The 17703-nt window shown below is 46.5% G+C and overlaps 1 protein-coding gene across 1 annotated transcript; it reads left to right on the forward strand.

Annotated features, from left to right (window-relative positions):
- The first annotated feature begins 328 nt into the window (after positions 1-328).
- Positions 329-13116, forward strand: vegfc (vascular endothelial growth factor c). The gene is made up of 8 exons (XM_080493599.1): positions 329-1227; positions 5529-5778; positions 5913-6103; positions 7300-7430; positions 7567-7670; positions 9371-9505; positions 10241-10442; positions 12878-13116. Exons 1-8 carry the CDS (start codon positions 1126-1128, stop codon positions 12987-12989), a joined length of 1227 nt encoding a protein of 408 aa, XP_080349725.1. The 5' UTR covers positions 329-1125; the 3' UTR covers positions 12990-13116.
- Positions 13117-17703: the final 4587 nt, after the last annotated feature.

The following is a 17703-nucleotide window of genomic DNA, read 5'->3' on the forward strand; positions in this document are numbered from 1 at the left end:
TTTCCCGCCGAAATCCCCCCCCCCTCACGCACACACACACACACACACAGGAATGAACAGAATCAGCCCAAAGGCGCTGATAAAAAGAAAAAAGGCCGTTCCTCGCCGGCTGCTTCCTGCGGCGAGGAAGGACGGAGACGCTCAAGATTGCGTGACGTTTGACTGATGGGGAAGAGAAAGCGTGGCCGTCCTGCTTCTGCACTTTTCGGAGTGAAATCAGCTGTAACACACCGTCCCTCCTTCACTCCGCCCACAACATACAGGCCCTCCATTCTTGGATTCTTTTTTTTTTTTTGTTTTTTTTCTTTCTTTCTTTCCTCCTCCATTCACTCCAGCAGGACGTCCACGAGTCAGACGCACTCTCTCCCTGTTTGGACAAGAACTTAATACCAAACGCTGGACTGCTTTTTTTCCTGAAAATTCCATCCGGGGAACAGGACTTAACTTGAGACTTTCCTATTTCTCTCTTTTCTTTCTGGTGTTTTTTTTTTTTTTTTTTTTTTTATGGATCACACAGCCTGACAAGAGACGGAGAGGCTTTGCCCTGAAGGTTTCTGGGACAGATAAAAGAGGCAGAGAGGAGCACAGCTGCTGCGGGAGCAAAAATACTGATAAAGGAAAGCAAAGGAAGTGCACCAAGTGTGAAGGGCGAACGGCGGAGACCGACCGCCAAGGCTGGAGGAGCGACGGGGAGATAAATGCGAGCGGCGGAAAATACAGCGGCGGGGGGATATTTCAAGCCGAAGGCCGGGGAAGATAAGTGAAGACAAAACTGGAGCGGAGGCAAGTGGCCGTTTAGAAGACACCTGACCATGAGCGGGGGAACGGAGGTGCGGCGAGGGCCGAGAGCAGGGCTCCTCTGAAGACGACACGGGGGTGACCAGCTGGACGTCCCGCACCAGGAAGGGGAGAGGATTTCCTCATCATGTTTTATTCAGCCCATTTCCCAAACCCCAGCAGCCCGTGCCAGAAGAGCAACTTCGTCCCAGGGTAGAATGAAGAGAGGAGCCGACGGATATCTGCCCTGTCTGTGAACGGAAAGAATCCAAAGCTTTTCCCTTTCGCCTCCACCTGCTCTATTTAAAAAAAAAAAAAAAACATCTCCTCCCCGCCCTCCTCCTCACTATGTGGATACCAGCTGTCCTCCTATGGATGCTTAAAATCTGCAATTTGTGCTCGGGACAAGACTACGCGGACTACTACCAGACTGGAAACATGGGTACAAAGGTAAGGCGCGTCGTCGAACACCCCGCCGCCCTTTAAAGTCGCCCGTTCGTATGCGTGACGACACGAGACTAGAACAGCTCACGCTGGCGCCACAGCAGCGGTGACCTTCCATCTTTTACGAAATGACAGCGCGCCGCAGCGGTGCCGGCTAATAGAGGTAATAGCCGTGTTTCCGCAGTTTAAAGGGTGGGAAATTTTAATAATTTGCTTTATCGGATTGGAGTATATCGGGTGTCACACGTCAGCCTTTCATATTACGGCCGACAAAACCTTAAAGAGTCTTTAGGACGTCGAGACCAAGTGATTAAGGACGGTGTCATCGGCATACAAATTCACTTTAGAAAGTCATTTGGTCAAACTGCATCAATGCTTTCAGAACATTTCATCCTGGTTGATCTAAACTGGACCTAGAACCAGTTTAAAACGTTGGACGAATGAAACTGGGGAGTCTTGGAATATCCGAAAGAAATTACTTCGGGTTAAATATCTGACCTCCAAGTGGCAGATTATGACAGTTGACGCAGTTTCCGTGCGACGACTCGGTGTCCAGTTCTTTGGAAATGTGCAATCGTTTTCTTTTGTAAGTCGCTACCGGCGTGAGGGAACAGTTTCCAACTTGTCAAACTGAGTCACAGGGTACCGTCGTGTTACCGCCAAAGCAGCCGGTCATTCCCTTCTGAAGAAGTCCTGAGTGGAAGGAGATCTTCAGGTTGAATGAATGAGTGAAGTTCGGTTTCGTGGCTGAAGCTTTTCAGGGAGACGTCCCCCCCCCCGTTCAGGGTCCCCTGTCAAGACGAGCGGATCTTGTCCAAAGTGTGGGTTCAAGAGACGAGGTGTTTCGGATAGAAGGCAGGCAGTGGAACAAACACATGGGTGTGTAGACATACTTGTGTGTGCGTGATGCCGGACACACCCCGGAGGTTCGTCCATCATGACTTCACCGTCCCTGAGCGATGAGTTCATATCGTTTGAAGAAAACAGATACAGAAGTGTGAGAAGACGTTGTGGAAGAGAGCGAGAGGAGGATCAAACCTGTCGCGTTTATACTGTATGCGTGTATACTTTATGGTATCTTTTTTTTTTTAAAGGGATGTGCTTTAGTGACGGAGAAAAGTTTTCAAACACCAGGTCAAGAAATGTCCCATTTCAAGTGAAAACACAAAAACTTGCGTCCGTCTACACCACGGTGGTTGCTCGGAGCCACGGAAAACCCTTTTGAGAACGGCTGCCAAGGTGGAACTTTTTGAAAAGTTCCCCGTCTCCATGGAAACGGGGGCGAATGCAATTTGGTCAAAACGCTTTGACTCGCTCCCAGTGTAAACGGGGGGAAAACGCAACTTTGTCAAAACGTTTCGACTCCGTCTCCATGGAAACGTGGGGAAAAAAAGAAACTTTAAAGGAAAAAAAAATGATCTGATTCCGTCTCCATGGAAACGGGGGTGAACGCAACTACTTTTTGAAAACGTTACAACTCCATCTCCACGGAAAAGGGGGAAAATGCAACTTTTGGAAAATGTTCCCAGTTCATCTCTATGGACACCGGGTAAAACGCTACTTTTTGGAAAATGTTCCAACTCCGTCTCCATGGAAACGGGGGAAAAGGACACTTTCTGGAAGTGCGGTCCTGAGTAGACAGCGGTAACGCGTATGCGTATGAGCTGTGTTAAACAGTTGTCCTGCTCATGCTCAGTAGAGCCAATAACAACAATGTTTTCCTCCAGAGTGTCATGACCCCCAGTCCGTATCCTCCTGGGACTTGGTACTTTTATTTTGACAGTCACTGTATTAACAATCCAACTTGGTCGTCTGTCCACTAGAATGTCCGCGTTCTCCCTTTGTCCATGTTTATAGAACATACTCACTATCTCGTTTTCAGCTTTTTGTCTCGAAATGTTGTGTAAACGGGGCCTCAGACAGGACAGCTGAGGGGAGAGAGAAACGCTGATGGAGAAGAGATGGATGGAGAGAAGCAGACGTGGAGGAGGCGGGGGGGGGTTGGGGGGCAGACCGAGGAGATAAAAGCAGAGGCTGATAACACAGACAGTGATCTGGCTTCTGTTTAGGTAATGCCAGCTGTGCCAGTTTGCCCCTGCTGAGCCTGGGAAACTAAACAACCCCTCTCATTCCCTGGGGGAAGATTTAATGCGCAACACCGAGGCAGGAGCAGCAGCTACTCACAGCCCAGACGACGCAGTAATCCTCCAGCCGAATATCTCTCGCCTATCTCCATGGAGCACAGGAGCCATTCATCCGGCCCGCAGGAAAGTCATTAAGTGTATGAGTCACGGCAGACATGATTTACGGAGGGGTATCTACGATAATCTGAGGGTTCCTGTGCGAGCCGCCAGAATAGTGATGTTGGTGACCTGACAGCCTCTACTTGAAGCAGCTCAGGACACCAAATGCAGCTCTGCACGTTACATCTGCAGACACGTACGAAAACAATCGTATAAACTGGGTCAGATGAGACGGCGCTGACACGTCAGGTACTCCCAGATTAAAACTCTTCACCGGGGCAGGGGGGGATTATATTTTTAAACAAAAGACAAAAAGGAAGCATTAATTACACACTCTGTCTGGATCCCTTGTGAACTCCGGCGCAACAATGAGCGCGTGAAGGTGAGGAGAGGACATGCAAAACTCTTAATAACTGACAGTAGCCACCAGCAACGTGTTGCAACACATTGGGAGTTTGAGGTATTCAAAGTTCATCCCACACAGAGCGGCAGAGCCGACACGGGCAACTCTAATTGTTTTCCTTCCCGAGGAAACGACGACTCGTAATCGTCACACAAGTCAAGCTCATAGAAATATAAAAAATGTTTACACAGTGTCTCAAGTGAGAACGCGCCGTTTTTTTTTTTTTTTTGCCTTTTCATTTCAAAAGTTGTTACGGCGACTCAACTATAAAAGTACCAAGTCCCAGGGGAAGATGAACTCGGAGCCATGACAGTCTCTTATACTTGTTGTCCATCTACTGAGCATGTGCAGAACTATTTACTACGGCCCGTGTTGCGCAGGACCCCGACTGGGGATGGAGTCTGAGTGTTTTCAAAAAGTTGCACCTTGGGAGCCCTTCTCAAAAAGTTGCATTTTCAGAAGGAATGTTTGGCATTTTCACTTGAAATCTTGTATAGGGACCCTAAAACTAAAAGATCGATTCATATTCCCCGAAGGACAAAGCCCGATCGACACAACTCACCCCCCTCCCCCAAAAACAGGACACGTCGATCTAAACCCTAACTCCTAACCCCTAAACCCTAACTCCTAACCCCTAACTCCTAACCCCTAAACCCTTACTCCTACCTCCTAAACCCTAACCCCTAACTCCTAAACCTTAACTCCTAAACCCTTACTCCTCACTCCTAAACCCTAACTCCTAAACCCTAACTCCTCAGTCCTAAACCCTAACTCCTATACCCTAAGTCCTAACTCCTAAACCCTAACTCCTCAGTCCTAAACCCTAAACCCTAACTCCTATACCCTAACTCCTAACTCCTAAACCCTAACTCCAAACTCCTATACCCTAACTCCTAAACCCTAACTCCTCAGTCCTAAACCCTAACTCCTAACTCCTATACCCTAACTCCTCACTCCTAAACCCTTACTCCAAACTCCTAACTCCTAAACCCTTACTCCAAACTCCTATACCCTAACTCCTCAGTCCTAAACCCTAACTCCTAACTCCTATACCCTAACTCCTCACTCCTAAACCCTAACTCCTCACTCCTAAACCCTTACTCAAAACTCCTAACTCCTAAACCCTAACTCCTAACTCCGAAACCCTTACTCCAAACTCCTATACCCTAACTCCTAACCCCTAACTCCTAAACCCTAACCCCTTACTCCTAACTCCTAAACCCTAACTCCTAACCCCTAACTCCTAAACCCTAACCCCTAAACCCTTACTCCTAACTCCTAAACCCTAACTCCTAACCCCTAACTCCTAAACCCTAACCCCTAAACCCTTACTCCTAACTCCTATACCCTAACTCCTAACCCCTAACTCCTAAACCCTAACCCCTAAACCCTTACTCCTAACTCCTAAACCCTAACTCCTAACCCCTAACTCCTAAACCCTAACCCCTAAACCCTAAACCCTTACTCCTAACTCCTATACCCTAACTCCTAACCCCTAACTCCTAAACCCTTACTCCTAACTCCTAAACCCTAACTCCTAACCCCTAACTCCTAAACCCTAACCCCTAAACCCTCACTACTAACTCCTAACTCCTAACCCCTAACCCCTAACTCCTAACCCCTAACTCCTAAACCCTAACTCCTATCCTTTCTGAATGCAGGCTCCAGTGCTGTCAGACGATCAGCCCAGTTTGGACACAGTGACCAGCGTGGATGATTTACTGCAGCTCCTATACCCTGAATACAGTCTGATGCAGCACTGCCTGAGGAAGAAGTCGTTTCACAGCTCCTCCTCTTCCTCCCCATCCTTTCCCAGCTCCTCAGCGAGTCCTTTAGTTCACTCCAACAACCAGGACCTGTGGGGTCGGATTCGGGGGGAAGCTCTGTACAAAGTGGACGGGACTTTGGAAGGTAAACACCCTCCCCCGCCATTGTGACCGCCAAATATCGAAACACTAACGAATGATGTGAATCTGAAGGTGGTCTGAGTGATGAAGGAAGTGCCAACAGCCAGAGTCCAGCTGCATAATCCTGCATGTTTACAGTCATTCTCGAGGAGATCCAGCGAACGTCGTGCCAGCCCAGAGAAGTCTGCGTCGAGGTCGCCAAGGAATACCCAGAATCCACCAGTCATTTCTACCTCCCTCGCTGCATGGCCCTTCATCGCTGCGGCGGATGCTGCAACAACGAGGCTTTTTACTGCACCAACACAAGTTACACACTAGTCAACAAGACGGTACGTAACCCCGGGCAACCTCGTCGTGTTTCTTTCTGCCATTTATACCAATTTGTACCCATTTTTTCAATCTGTATTATCTAACTAAGAACGAAAGTTACAGGTTGAGCCAGACATTTTCAAAAAGTTGCGTTTTTGCACGTAGACAGAGTCAAAAAGTTACGTTTTCTCCAAATGGAGACAGAGTTCAAAAAGTTGCATTTTCCTCTCGTTTAGAAGGAGACTGAGTCAGAGCGTATTTTATTTATTGTTGTTGTTTTTTTTTTTAAAGTTGTGCTTTCCCAATTTACGCGGCGACTGAGCCCGAGAATTTTCGTAAAATCGCGTTTTCCTCCGGTTCCACATAGAGAGGGTCAAAACATTTTCAAAAAGCTGTGTTTTCCTCCGTTTCGGCATTGAAAGAATTGGAGCGTTTTCAAAAAGTTTCTTACATATTTCCCCCCCGTTGGGTCTGGGAGTTTTCATAAAGTTGCGTTTTTCCTGGTTTCCACGGAGTTGGAGTTTTACGCATTTTTAGCAAACTTGTGTTCTTACGCCCCGTTTTCATGGAGACAAAGTAGGAGTGTTCTCGAAAAGTTGCGTTTTTCCCACCGGTTCCCACGGAGACAGGCTCTCAAAAAGTTCCACCTTGGGAGCAGTTTTCAAAAAGTTGTCTTTTCAGTGACTCTGAGCACCGTCGGAGCCCAAATGTCTCCAGTGTGTCTCATATTTGGTAATTTTACGCCAGCATCATGCTTGGGATGTTTACACAAGCAAAATAAAGCTGGCAAAGACAATGAAGCTGGTATCAAATTACAAGAACCTCTCAGAGTATATCGTCTTATATTTCTGGGAGAAGTTGATCCTGGAGAGAGAGGAGCTTAAAACATTCAAGATAAACTTGATGAGTTTCACTTTAGTTCCCACAAATCAAATAAAAAAAAAAACAAAAGTGGAAAAAACACTTCAACCTCAAATATGCTGCGACTCATTGTTGTGTTGGAGTTCACCAGGGGCCATGAGGGAGTCGGATCTTGTTGCTTTCTTTTAGCTCAGTTACGTAACCAGCTCAATATGTCAATGTGATATACCGCCACGCGGCGTTACATAACGTCACAAAAAAAAAAAAAAAAAAAAAAACGCGCAGAAGTATTAAAAGTCCCCCCCCTCGATCACGATGGCGTGCGATCTCCTGATTGAACCCACCCTTTCTCCAGTTGATGCAGCTGTCCCCGCCCAGGATGGACCGCGCCGTCATCACGGTGGCCTTCATCAACCACACCTCGTGCGAGTGCCTCTCCCGGCGGCCGCTGCACTCCATCATCCGGCGGGCGGCGGCAGATCACCTGTGAGTTTGAGTGGCACACACACACACACACACACACACACACACACACACACACACACACACACTGGTGAGTCACGCACCTTTGTTTTCATGTTTTGACGGTAGCGTGTGTGTGTGTGTGTGTGTGTGTGGGTAGGTGTTCCCCTCCAGAGATTCCCTGCGCCTCGGGGTCGTTGTGGGATCCGGTTAACTGCGTGTGCGTCGCCGCGAACGCCATAAACTACTCCATGAGGGAAACAGGTAGGAGAGCATGACTAATGCTGGAAACAACTTCTGTTACAATGGGGGGGGGGGGGGGGTACTAACCTTTAGCTACCTGCTGATACCAACTACCGATACCAGTACTAACCCTCAGCTACTTGCCACTACTAAGTATCGATACGAGTACTACTTGCCGACACCAAGTATCAATACAAGTACTAGCCTTTAGCTACTTGCAGATACAGAGTACCAATATGAGTACTAACCTTTAGCTACTTGCCGATAACCAAGTATCGATACCAATACTAACCTTCAGCTACTTGCTGATACCATGTATCAAAATGAGTATTAATTGCTGATGCCAAGTACCGATACCAAGTATTGTTACAGGTACTAACCTTCAGCTACTTGCCAATACCAAGTATCGATACGAGTACTAAACTTAAGCTACTTGGTGATACCAAGTATCAATAAGAGTACTAAACTTTAGCTACTTGCCAATTACAAGTACCAATACCAGTAGTAACCTTAACTACTTGCTGATACCAAGTATCAATATGAGTACTAACCTTTAGATAATTACTAACGCAGAGTATCAATACGAGTACTAACCTTCAGCTACTTGCTGGTACCAAGTATCAATATGAACTTCAGCTACTTGCCAATACCAAGTATCGATACGAGTACTAAACTTTAGCTACTTACTAATGCAGAGTATCAATACGAGTACTAACCTTCAGCTACTTGCTGATACCAAGCATTGATACGGGTACTAGCCGTTAATTACTCACAGATACTCACTGATATGAGTACCAATTAAATACCATAGCCTAATTTATACTTCATACACAAACGATATGTGAAGCCTATGTGCCGCTGCGAACCACACAGCCTCCGCGTCGACGCTACGCCCACCCCCAGCAGATCTACAGTTTTACAAAAACTTTGCCGCGTAAATGCGAAACTTTTCTGAAACGAAGACGGAAAACCGTTGAGATGAGGAACTTCGGTGAAAGAAGCTCTCAGCGTCACACAAAGCAGTAGATCGTGTACTCCGAGCACAGTGAGGATCCTCCACGAGTTCTCCAAGGAGACGTTTACTGAAAAAGGAGTGTCTTCGTGACTCTTTACTTGTACTATCATGCACTACGCCTTGTTCCTCCAACAATAAACCCATGTCTCTCTTGTTACTTCAGAAATCTCCACCTTGAGGTTTTTGTGTTCTCTCCCTCTCTGGAGAACCAGGGGGCACAAACCAACAGGTACCGACGTATAGGTAGTACCCCTTCGCCCTCGCCCAGCGGAACCCTTTCTGGATATTTCCGAGGAAAACTTTGTGTAGGGATCAATGTAAACAGAGGAGTCCTCTCTGGACTTACCACAGGTATGCGACGGGCTCGAGTGGCGCCCTAAAAAAAGAAAGGAGCAGCCTCAGTGCAGTTCTGACCGCAGTCGCTCTCGACGCTCTGGCGTCCGCAAAGCGATCCCTCCGCCGGGCCGGGCTTTCTGGTGAACGCGGGAACATCCCTCTTACGTCGCGGCGGCGTTCTCGTCTCCTCTCGGCTTCCATCGTGAAGTACGACGCCCATTTAAAGCGACGGCGCGACACAAGACACTCGAATTCATCCGAACCGCATCTGGGAAAAAAAAGAAAGAAATAAAACTCAGGGCATAGCTGAAGTTCACGGTGAATGTCTGCAGTGGTTTTATACATGATCCCCGTCCCTTGTGTGTTCCAGAGGCGCTGGATGTGGACCTGCTGGCTCTGTGCGGGCCCAACAGGGTCCTGGAGGAGTCCACCTGCGAGTGCGTGTGTCAGAACGGACTGACTGAGGCCAGCTGCGATCCGGGATGGAAGCTGGACCACAACACATGTGAGGGCGCGTCTCCGTCCGTAACACCACATGTGTTTTCCAGGCCTTGGGGGGGGGGGGGGGGGGGGGTCAAAAGGTTTCGGTTTCAGGATCCGTTGCTCAAGTCAACGACTGAGATCAGATGAGTGAAACATAAATTCAGAATTGGGAAATTTTGAGAAGTCGAGCAATTAGCCGACAAGTACGGACATGAGCGTCCTGAAGAGTGCCGCTCCAGGCCACGTTTACGCCACTGCGTTCTCAAGAGAGACTTGAAAACTTGCGTGGCTCAAAGAGCAGCTTTTTGAAAAAATGCGTCTCCGTGGAAACGGAGGGAAAACGCAACTTTTCGATAACAGCTACGACTCCGACTCTGTGGAAACGGAGGAAAACGCAACTTTTTAAAGCACGCCATATAAAACGGGGAAAACGCTGGTCATGCGCACCATGGCCGTAGTAAATGTGACGTCCAAAATTTTACGGAATCTTCCAGGGCCTAATATCTTTCTGTGGTGACAATTTGGACCAAATCCGTGCAGTAGTTTTGACGTAATCCTGCTAAAAGACATACAGACAATGATTTCATTCCGTTCTTGGCCGACGTAATAACGGATACCTCCGTCGTGCCATGACTCCCCGTCTGTTTTCTCCTGGACTTGGTACTTTTATTTTGACAGTCGCCGCAATAAACAATCCAACTTGGTCGCCCGTCCACTGGAATGTCGGTGTTCTCCCTAACGTGTGAATCCCCGTCAGGCGAATGCCAGTGTGAAGGCCAGGCCGTGGGGACGGTGTGTCCGGCCGGCCAGCGGTGGGACGGCGAGCTGTGCGGCTGCGTGTGCGCCGCCGACTGTCCTGGAAACCAGCCGCTGAACCCCGACACCTGCCTGTGCGAGTGTAGAGAGAGTCCGCCGTCGTGTCTGCGGCAGGGCAAGAGGTTCAACCCCAACACCTGCAGGTAGGTGCACGCGCACGCACACACACACACACACACACGCACGCACACGCACGCACAAAAAGCCTGTTCTTGGTCTCGAGCCAAAGTGGCCTCGCTCCGTCCTCTTTGTCTGTAGCAAAGACAGATCGTCTCCTCTGGGGGGGGAAATTATCCCAAATATCCTCACTGTGGGTCTCTGCCAAGTAGACTCTTAAGAATCCACCTCGCCTCAAGTCAAACAAGTTAAATATAGACACGCTTCATTACCCCGCCACTTTATCGTACCGCTCATGCATCGGCAGAAACTTAGATTCCCGCGCGTCGTTACCTCTCCAATCCAACGTACGCAGCAGATGGAATAGTTAAACCGCCGATGACTGTCAGACTTCAGGGTTTTGATCTCTGGCGTTAAAATGTTTGGCAGCAAAAAAAAAAAAGTTGAAAAAAAGACTTTTTTTAGACAGTTTATCCAATAAAACAGAATATTGTTTTAACATCTTATGTTGTTATGTAACCTTATGTAACGGTGTGATCCACTAACCTCCGCGATAGAAGATCGTTTACCGGCTGTGTGTCGTGTTTAACATTCTTTGCTCTGTAACACTCTGTAACACACACTGTAACACTCTGTAACATAGTCACACACTTTGTAACTGAGTAACACTTTGTAACACAGTGACACACTCAGAGTAACAAACTCGGTAACACTTAAAACACACTGTTACACACTGTAACACACTGTAACACACACTGTTACACACTTTAACACACTCTATAACACACTGTCACACACTGTAACACACACTGTTACACACTTTAACACACTCTATAACACACTGTTACACACTATCACACACTGTAACACACACTGTAACACACTGTAACACACTCTATAACACACTATCACACACTGTAACACACTCTGTTACACACTGTAACACACTCTATAACACACTATCACACACTGTAACACACTGTAACACACACTGTTACACACTTTAACACACTCTATAACACACTGTTACACACTATCACACACTGTAACACACTCTATAACACACTGTTACACACTATCACACACTGTAACACACTAACACACACTGTTACACACTCCATAACACACTGTTACACACTGTCACACACTAACACACACTGTTACACACTCCATAACACACTGTTACACACTGTCACACACTGTAACACAGTAACACACAAGGTTACGCACACTATTACTGTGAGCGTTGCAGTGTGTAACAATGTGTAACAGAGTGTGTAATAGAGTGTGTAACAGTGTGTTACAGTGTGTGTAACAGTGTTTAACAGAATGTGTAATAGAGTGTGTAACAGTGGGTTACAGTGTGTAACAGTGTGTTATAGAGTGTGGAACAGTGGAACATTGTGTAACAATGTGTTATAGAGTGTGTAACAGAGTGTGTAATAGAGTGTGTAACAGTGTAACGGTGTGTTAGTGTGTGTTACAGTGTGTGTAATAGAGTGAGTAGCACAGTGTGTAGAACAGTGTGGCCGTACACGCGGTAACAGACCCTCTGCAGGGTGTCAGACTTCCACCTGAGACAGCGGAGGTCTCGGTCAGTGCAGCTGGACCTCGGTCCTCCCCGGCCTGGATCCCTGGGACCAGGAGAGTGAGAACCAGAGCTTCTAGAGAAAACCCTCAATGGACACGTCAAGCATTCCACCGGAGGAAAAAGAAGAAAACCTCCTCTGTGTGACCTTTTATGGACATCAGTCCAACTAAACATTGGCGTGTTTTGCATGAGTGTGGCGGTTCCCACAGCCGGCAGCGAGGGATCGGCCTTCCTCTGACCCGAGAGGCCTGCGGAGAGCCCGATGACAGCTGTAGAGCAGACTGAGAAAACACACCCAGACATGAGGCTGATAGGACTCAAGTAGAATCGATGTGGGAAAACCGGAGAGCAGTTCCCTAAATCTTCTGGCCGGGATAGTTTTATGGGACTCTTGGAGGAGAAGTGGGATTACAGAGGACAGGGCGAGCCCCGATGCAGTGGTTGTCTCATGTAATCCCACGAGCTCGTACCCGGACTAGCGTCCATTCCTCTTCATCTCCCAGCGTGGAGTTGTATAGATTTCCAAACACAGGCGCACATTCTTCGGGTTGTTTTGTCTTATTTGTCCGTCCGACATCTGGTCACAGGAGGAGGTGCGCTCGGGATCACACACGCTCCGACTGTATTTTTGAACTGTGTCCCTACAGGAAGAAGAAGAAGAGGAAAAAAAAAAAAAAAACACACACACACCCTCTTCTTCTCACACAGAGCCTTTTCATGCACTTGGATCGGGGGTTTTACCCAAAAGGGATGTGAGGATCTGAACAATCGGTCGTCCGCATGCCAAGAGAATAGAACCCCCCCCCCCCCCCCCTCCCCCCCCTCCCCTCCCCCGTGTCCCAACTTAAAACCCTGATTTTGTGTTTCTAGCTGTTACAGGTTGCCGTGCAGGAAGCCCCGGCGAGCGTGCCAGGCCGGGTTCTACTACAGCCACCAGGTCTGCCAGTGCATCCCCGACTACATGAGGCCGGAGTGGAAGTGACGGAGCGACGACGGGGGGGCCCGGCTGCCACGAGACGCACCTCCGACCTCCGCGCGCGGCGGGACAAAAAAGCCTCGGCCGGAAGGCCGGGAGCCGAGCTGCTTATTTACTATGTACCGACTTTGGAGAATAAAAAAAGAAAAAAGAAAAAAAAAAGGAAGAAAAAAAAAAAAAAAGAAGCAGACTTTGAAAAAAAGAAGCGTCAACAAATGAGGGATCAGAGCTTCCCAGGGAGGACGGAGGAGCCACCCACATGGAGTCAACAAGGACATGGACGACTTTTAACCCCTCTTCCCTGACGGTGGCTTCTACCCACCCCCCACCCCCACCCCCACCACCCCAACCCCAACCCCCGGCCGAGGGGACCGATCCGAGGCGAGACGTGTCGGAGCAGGAAACCCGACCTGCCGCCGGAGCTCGCTGGGAAATGGAAAGTCGAATAAGATAATAACAGAGCAGTCTCCACACTCTTTTTCTTTTCTTTTTCTTTTTTTTTTTTTAAAAAGAACAGAATACAATGAGCTTGAGGCTTTGGCAGCCTGGAGCGCGAGGGATATGTGAGGAGCTATTTTAGAGGAGTCATGTGATGTTTGCTGCTGCTCCTTGAACAATGGGCGCAGGCTTTTTAACACAGTGGAAGTTTGGATTTCTTTTAGCGCCGGTCATCAAAGTTCGGAGCGGACCGTTTGATTAGAACACAGTTATTATATCCTCCAGTTTGTACTTGTCCCTCCTGCAGTGAATCCAGTCACAGCTTATGGTAACACTTGGGTACAGGCCTGCAACTTATTTAACTCTTGATACACTTATTTATACATATTTGATTTTTTTTCTTTTTCTTTTCATATTTAAAAAGCAATCATATGATAATAAATCGTTGTTTAAACAAAACAAAACAAAAAAACACCGCTGTATTTAAGTCATAACGCTATGGACCAATACATTTACATGTCTATCAATCAGGATTGTTCATGGAGCATTTGAATGTAAAAAGCTTCAAAAGAGGATAATTTTACCGTCAGGCTATAAACATTAACAATGGGAGAGCCCAGACCACCAAGTAGGATTGTTATTACGGTGACTGTCAAAATAAAACGACCAAGTCCCAGGAGAACACGGACGGGGAGTCGCGACCCCACGGATGCCGCCATTTTTTGTCACTGTTGCAGAACAACTACTTACTGCGGTTGCGGTGCGCATTGTGCGCTCAATGGAGTCGGAGCGCTTTCAAAAAGTTTCACCCGCCCCGCCAGTTCCGAAATGTCGAGTTGTCCCCAGTTTCCATGGGAATGACGTCAAAGCATTTTCCAAAAGTTGCGTTCTCTCCCTTCCCAGGGAGATGGAGCAATTTGCGAAACGCTGCGTTGAACACCCGCCCGCCCGCCCCACAAAATCAGAGTGTTGTCCAAAAGTTCCATTTTCCCCTCATTTCCACGGAGACTGAGCATTTTCACCCAAAGATGGACCAAGATTTTTCCCTTTTCACTTAACGAGTGGCTCCATCACTGCACGTTGAAGGCTTTATCCGTTTTGGTTTTTTTTTTCATTTTTCAATTAAAGCCGCCATCAATGAATCAATAAATGCCTCCTATATATATATATAGAAAATGAAAAAAAATAAAGTGGAAATGCACCGATCCTCAGTCTTTTAACTTTAAACGAATTCAATAATTCGAAGCACTGAGCAAACACTTTTGGCAGTATAGTAGCTATTAACTGGTAGTATTGATGGGATTATAAATATTGTGGCATTAGATGATAGATCACATGTAAATGTCTCCAGAGGAACGATGACGTACACTCTGGGCAGCCACTTGTGTTGTATATTCGCACTGATCTGAGCTTTGAGGCCTTTTGAAGTATTGGATGAAGCTGATGAATGGATGAATATGATCATTACAGAATAAACAGAACCACTGAATGACTTCTATTTGAAAAAACTTTTGATTTTTGTCTCCAAGAACCAAATATAAACCGTTTCAACACCCGCCGGTAGGTATGTAATAATAAGCCACTGGATTTCTTCAAGTATTTACAAAAGATTAAAAAAAAAAAAAGAAAGATAAATAAATAGAACCTCCCAGTAACACTAAACATGGTGGAGTTCACGCCTGCTGCTTCAGAGTCAAACTGGATTAAACTTGAATATTTGTGAAGAAGGGATGTTTTGCTGCGTTATTGCTGAGTGGAGGTGAAGTTGTAGGTGCAGGTGCACACTGCCCTCTACTGGCGACGCCTGGTGAGGACAGGCAAGCGCACAAGTCTTCACGACACTATAAATGTTTTCTATTCTTTTCGGAGTTCATACACTTTGTCATTGCATTTCCATCTGCTCCTTTGTTGACAAAAAGACACTTCCAGTGGATATTATTTTTTGTAGAATGTATTTGATACACCAGAGTTGGAAAAACTCACCTGTGTGAACTGCAGCGTCCGCAGCAACACCACCTTCTTCATGATTTCCCGCCCTTTACGTGGCCAACAAGTGTCCATGTTGGAAATGTGGACAAATTGACAGCACAGCTTGCGGTAGTTTGTCGTTTTTTTTTGCCAACAATAACGAGTATTTTCTTGAAGCTGCCCTTCATTAGCACAGCGCAGCTAATTTGATACCTTCCCGGTGTGGTGGCAAATATGGTGGACGTCCAAATTGAGTGACGTTTCCACTACTGCGCATGCGTAGAAGCTCAAATCAGACGCATTTTGATGAGGGACGATTTTTGCCAAGACACCAGAGGCGGAAATCACGGACTGTACTTCGAGTAAACCACTGAAATATTGCAACAGACGGCAATTAATTGTATTAAAATAATAATAATAATATCTACTCTGGTTAGCTATTATGGCATCTGGATTTACATAAACAAAAATTATCAAATCAAAACTTTTCCAGTTCACTACTCACCTTTGTACCATTCGAAGCTCCTCACTGGACCTGGAACCACTGAAATTGCAATTTAAAAAAAAAGAATTGGGAGAAATTGGTCTGTTCTAAAACTTTAAAGGCACTCAGACAAAAAAAAACCACCAACACCAGTAATGTTTAACATAATTTATATTTATTTTCTTTTGAACAAAATGTTAATAAATGTATTTGTTTTACGTCCAAAAAAGATCATGACTCGTGGGACGCATCTTTATAAATAATTTCATCCAAGTCTTTTGTAGAAAAAAAAGAAAGTAAATTAGCAAACTAAAGCATCTCTAGTATGACAATATGACAACTTTATCATAATTTTTTTTCTCTATATTTGAACCCTTTTCTCAATTCAAGCCGTTTAGTTTTTTGTATTTTTTTTTAAATATATTTTTTTTTTCTCAAGACCTCTTTTTCTCATCTTTTTAACATCCAACTTAGTCCTACTCATCAACTCACACCACTGCTTTAGACAACGGAAAGAAGGCGGCCAAAGAATCGCAAAAAACAGACAAGTAAAAACCAAGGAGGCGAACAAAAAATAAAAAAAAATAAAAAAAAATTAACAGTGAGAATCCAACAGTGGGAGGAGGTGGGAGGAGGAGGAGGAGGAGGAGGAGGAGGAAGAGGAGGAGGCGGGGGTTGAGTGTGGGCTCCCATACCCTCAGGACATATTTACAACAGAACAGACGAAGGGGGTGGTGAAGTTCGGTTTGCATTGGTGACGTTTTGTGGAAAGGGGGGGGGGGGCGGGTCCTGACCGGCACGTGGACACGCCCACTTATCAGGCACTCGCACTTCGAAGGTTTGTTTTTACAAATCACACAAAAGATTGAAACTTTGCCAAGCTGAAGAGGGAGCGACTCTTAAAAACCGTTTGCTGTGATTTTGTTCATTCAAACGGGATCAAACGCCAAAATATTTCAAGGAAATTCGTGTCGACTCAGCAAGTAACTCCACTTCACACTTTCATGTGCTTCATCCACTTATTGGGCAAATCGGCTTATTTTTTTGCTCCTAACTCAAAAAGGTTTCAGTCGTTTTTGAGAGGAGAAAAAACAAAGCTGTAGTGATGCTAAAATTGTATTTATTACTTTATGAAAGGTCAAAAAGAAACACAAAATAAGGTTTTTCGACCCCTATGTGGGCGTGTCCGACAGATAAATGGGCGTGTCGGTTAGAATAGTGGGCGTGTCCAGCGGTGGTGTTTTGGCTGCACGTCTTAACAGAGAGCCAAGTTGGTTAGTGGCGGAGGCATCGCACAAGTTAGGGCCTCATTACACCCGTCGATGTATTAAAACAGGCCAACCCATAAATATCAAGCCTAGAAAAAATAAATAAATCCAGAGGCGAGTGTAGGGGGGATCGGGTGGTTCGTCGGTGATATGAAGCGAGGTGAAGTTGAAGCTGTTAATGAGGGAGAGGGAGGGACGGCGCGGTGTCATGTTTTCAAAGTCAAGCCCATTTGGAGGCAAACTATCCCGCTGATCAGTAGAGGCAGATAAACCGCTCCCTTGGCGAGGTTGACCTTCCTCGGCTTCAGTTTTTGGTATGTCAGTAGTCACTTGTGTTTTCTAGTTCCCTGCTTTGGAGACACCTTTTTGTTCTGGATTAAAAAAATAAAATAAAAAAAAAGGGGGGGGGGGGGGGGGGGGTCATTCTACCCCCAGTGTGACCCGTCCTGGTGTGATATGCACTTTAAGTAGCAGCAGCCATGCAAGAGAAGGAGAAAAGAAAGAAAAGTGCATGGATCAGCCCTTGAATACTCCTCGCACTCCTCGCACACTAACACAGCTC

This window comes from Lipophrys pholis (assembly GCF_963383615.2).
Source record: "Lipophrys pholis genome assembly, contig: SUPER_23_unloc_1, whole genome shotgun sequence".
Lineage (NCBI taxonomy): Eukaryota > Metazoa > Chordata > Actinopteri > Blenniiformes > Blenniidae > Lipophrys > Lipophrys pholis.

Bases quoted from the DNA above. Each gene is read 5' to 3' on its own strand.
- vegfc (XM_080493599.1), top strand. From the start codon at position 1,126: ATGTGGATACCAGCTGTCCTCCTATGGATGCTTAAAATCTGCAATTTG. The intron at 6,104-7,299 runs GTACGTAACCCC...CCCTTTCTCCAG, and splicing joins ACACACTAGTCAACAAGACG to TTGATGCAGCTGTCCCCGCC. The intron at 10,443-12,877 runs GTAGGTGCACGC...TTGTGTTTCTAG, and splicing joins TTCAACCCCAACACCTGCAG to CTGTTACAGGTTGCCGTGCA.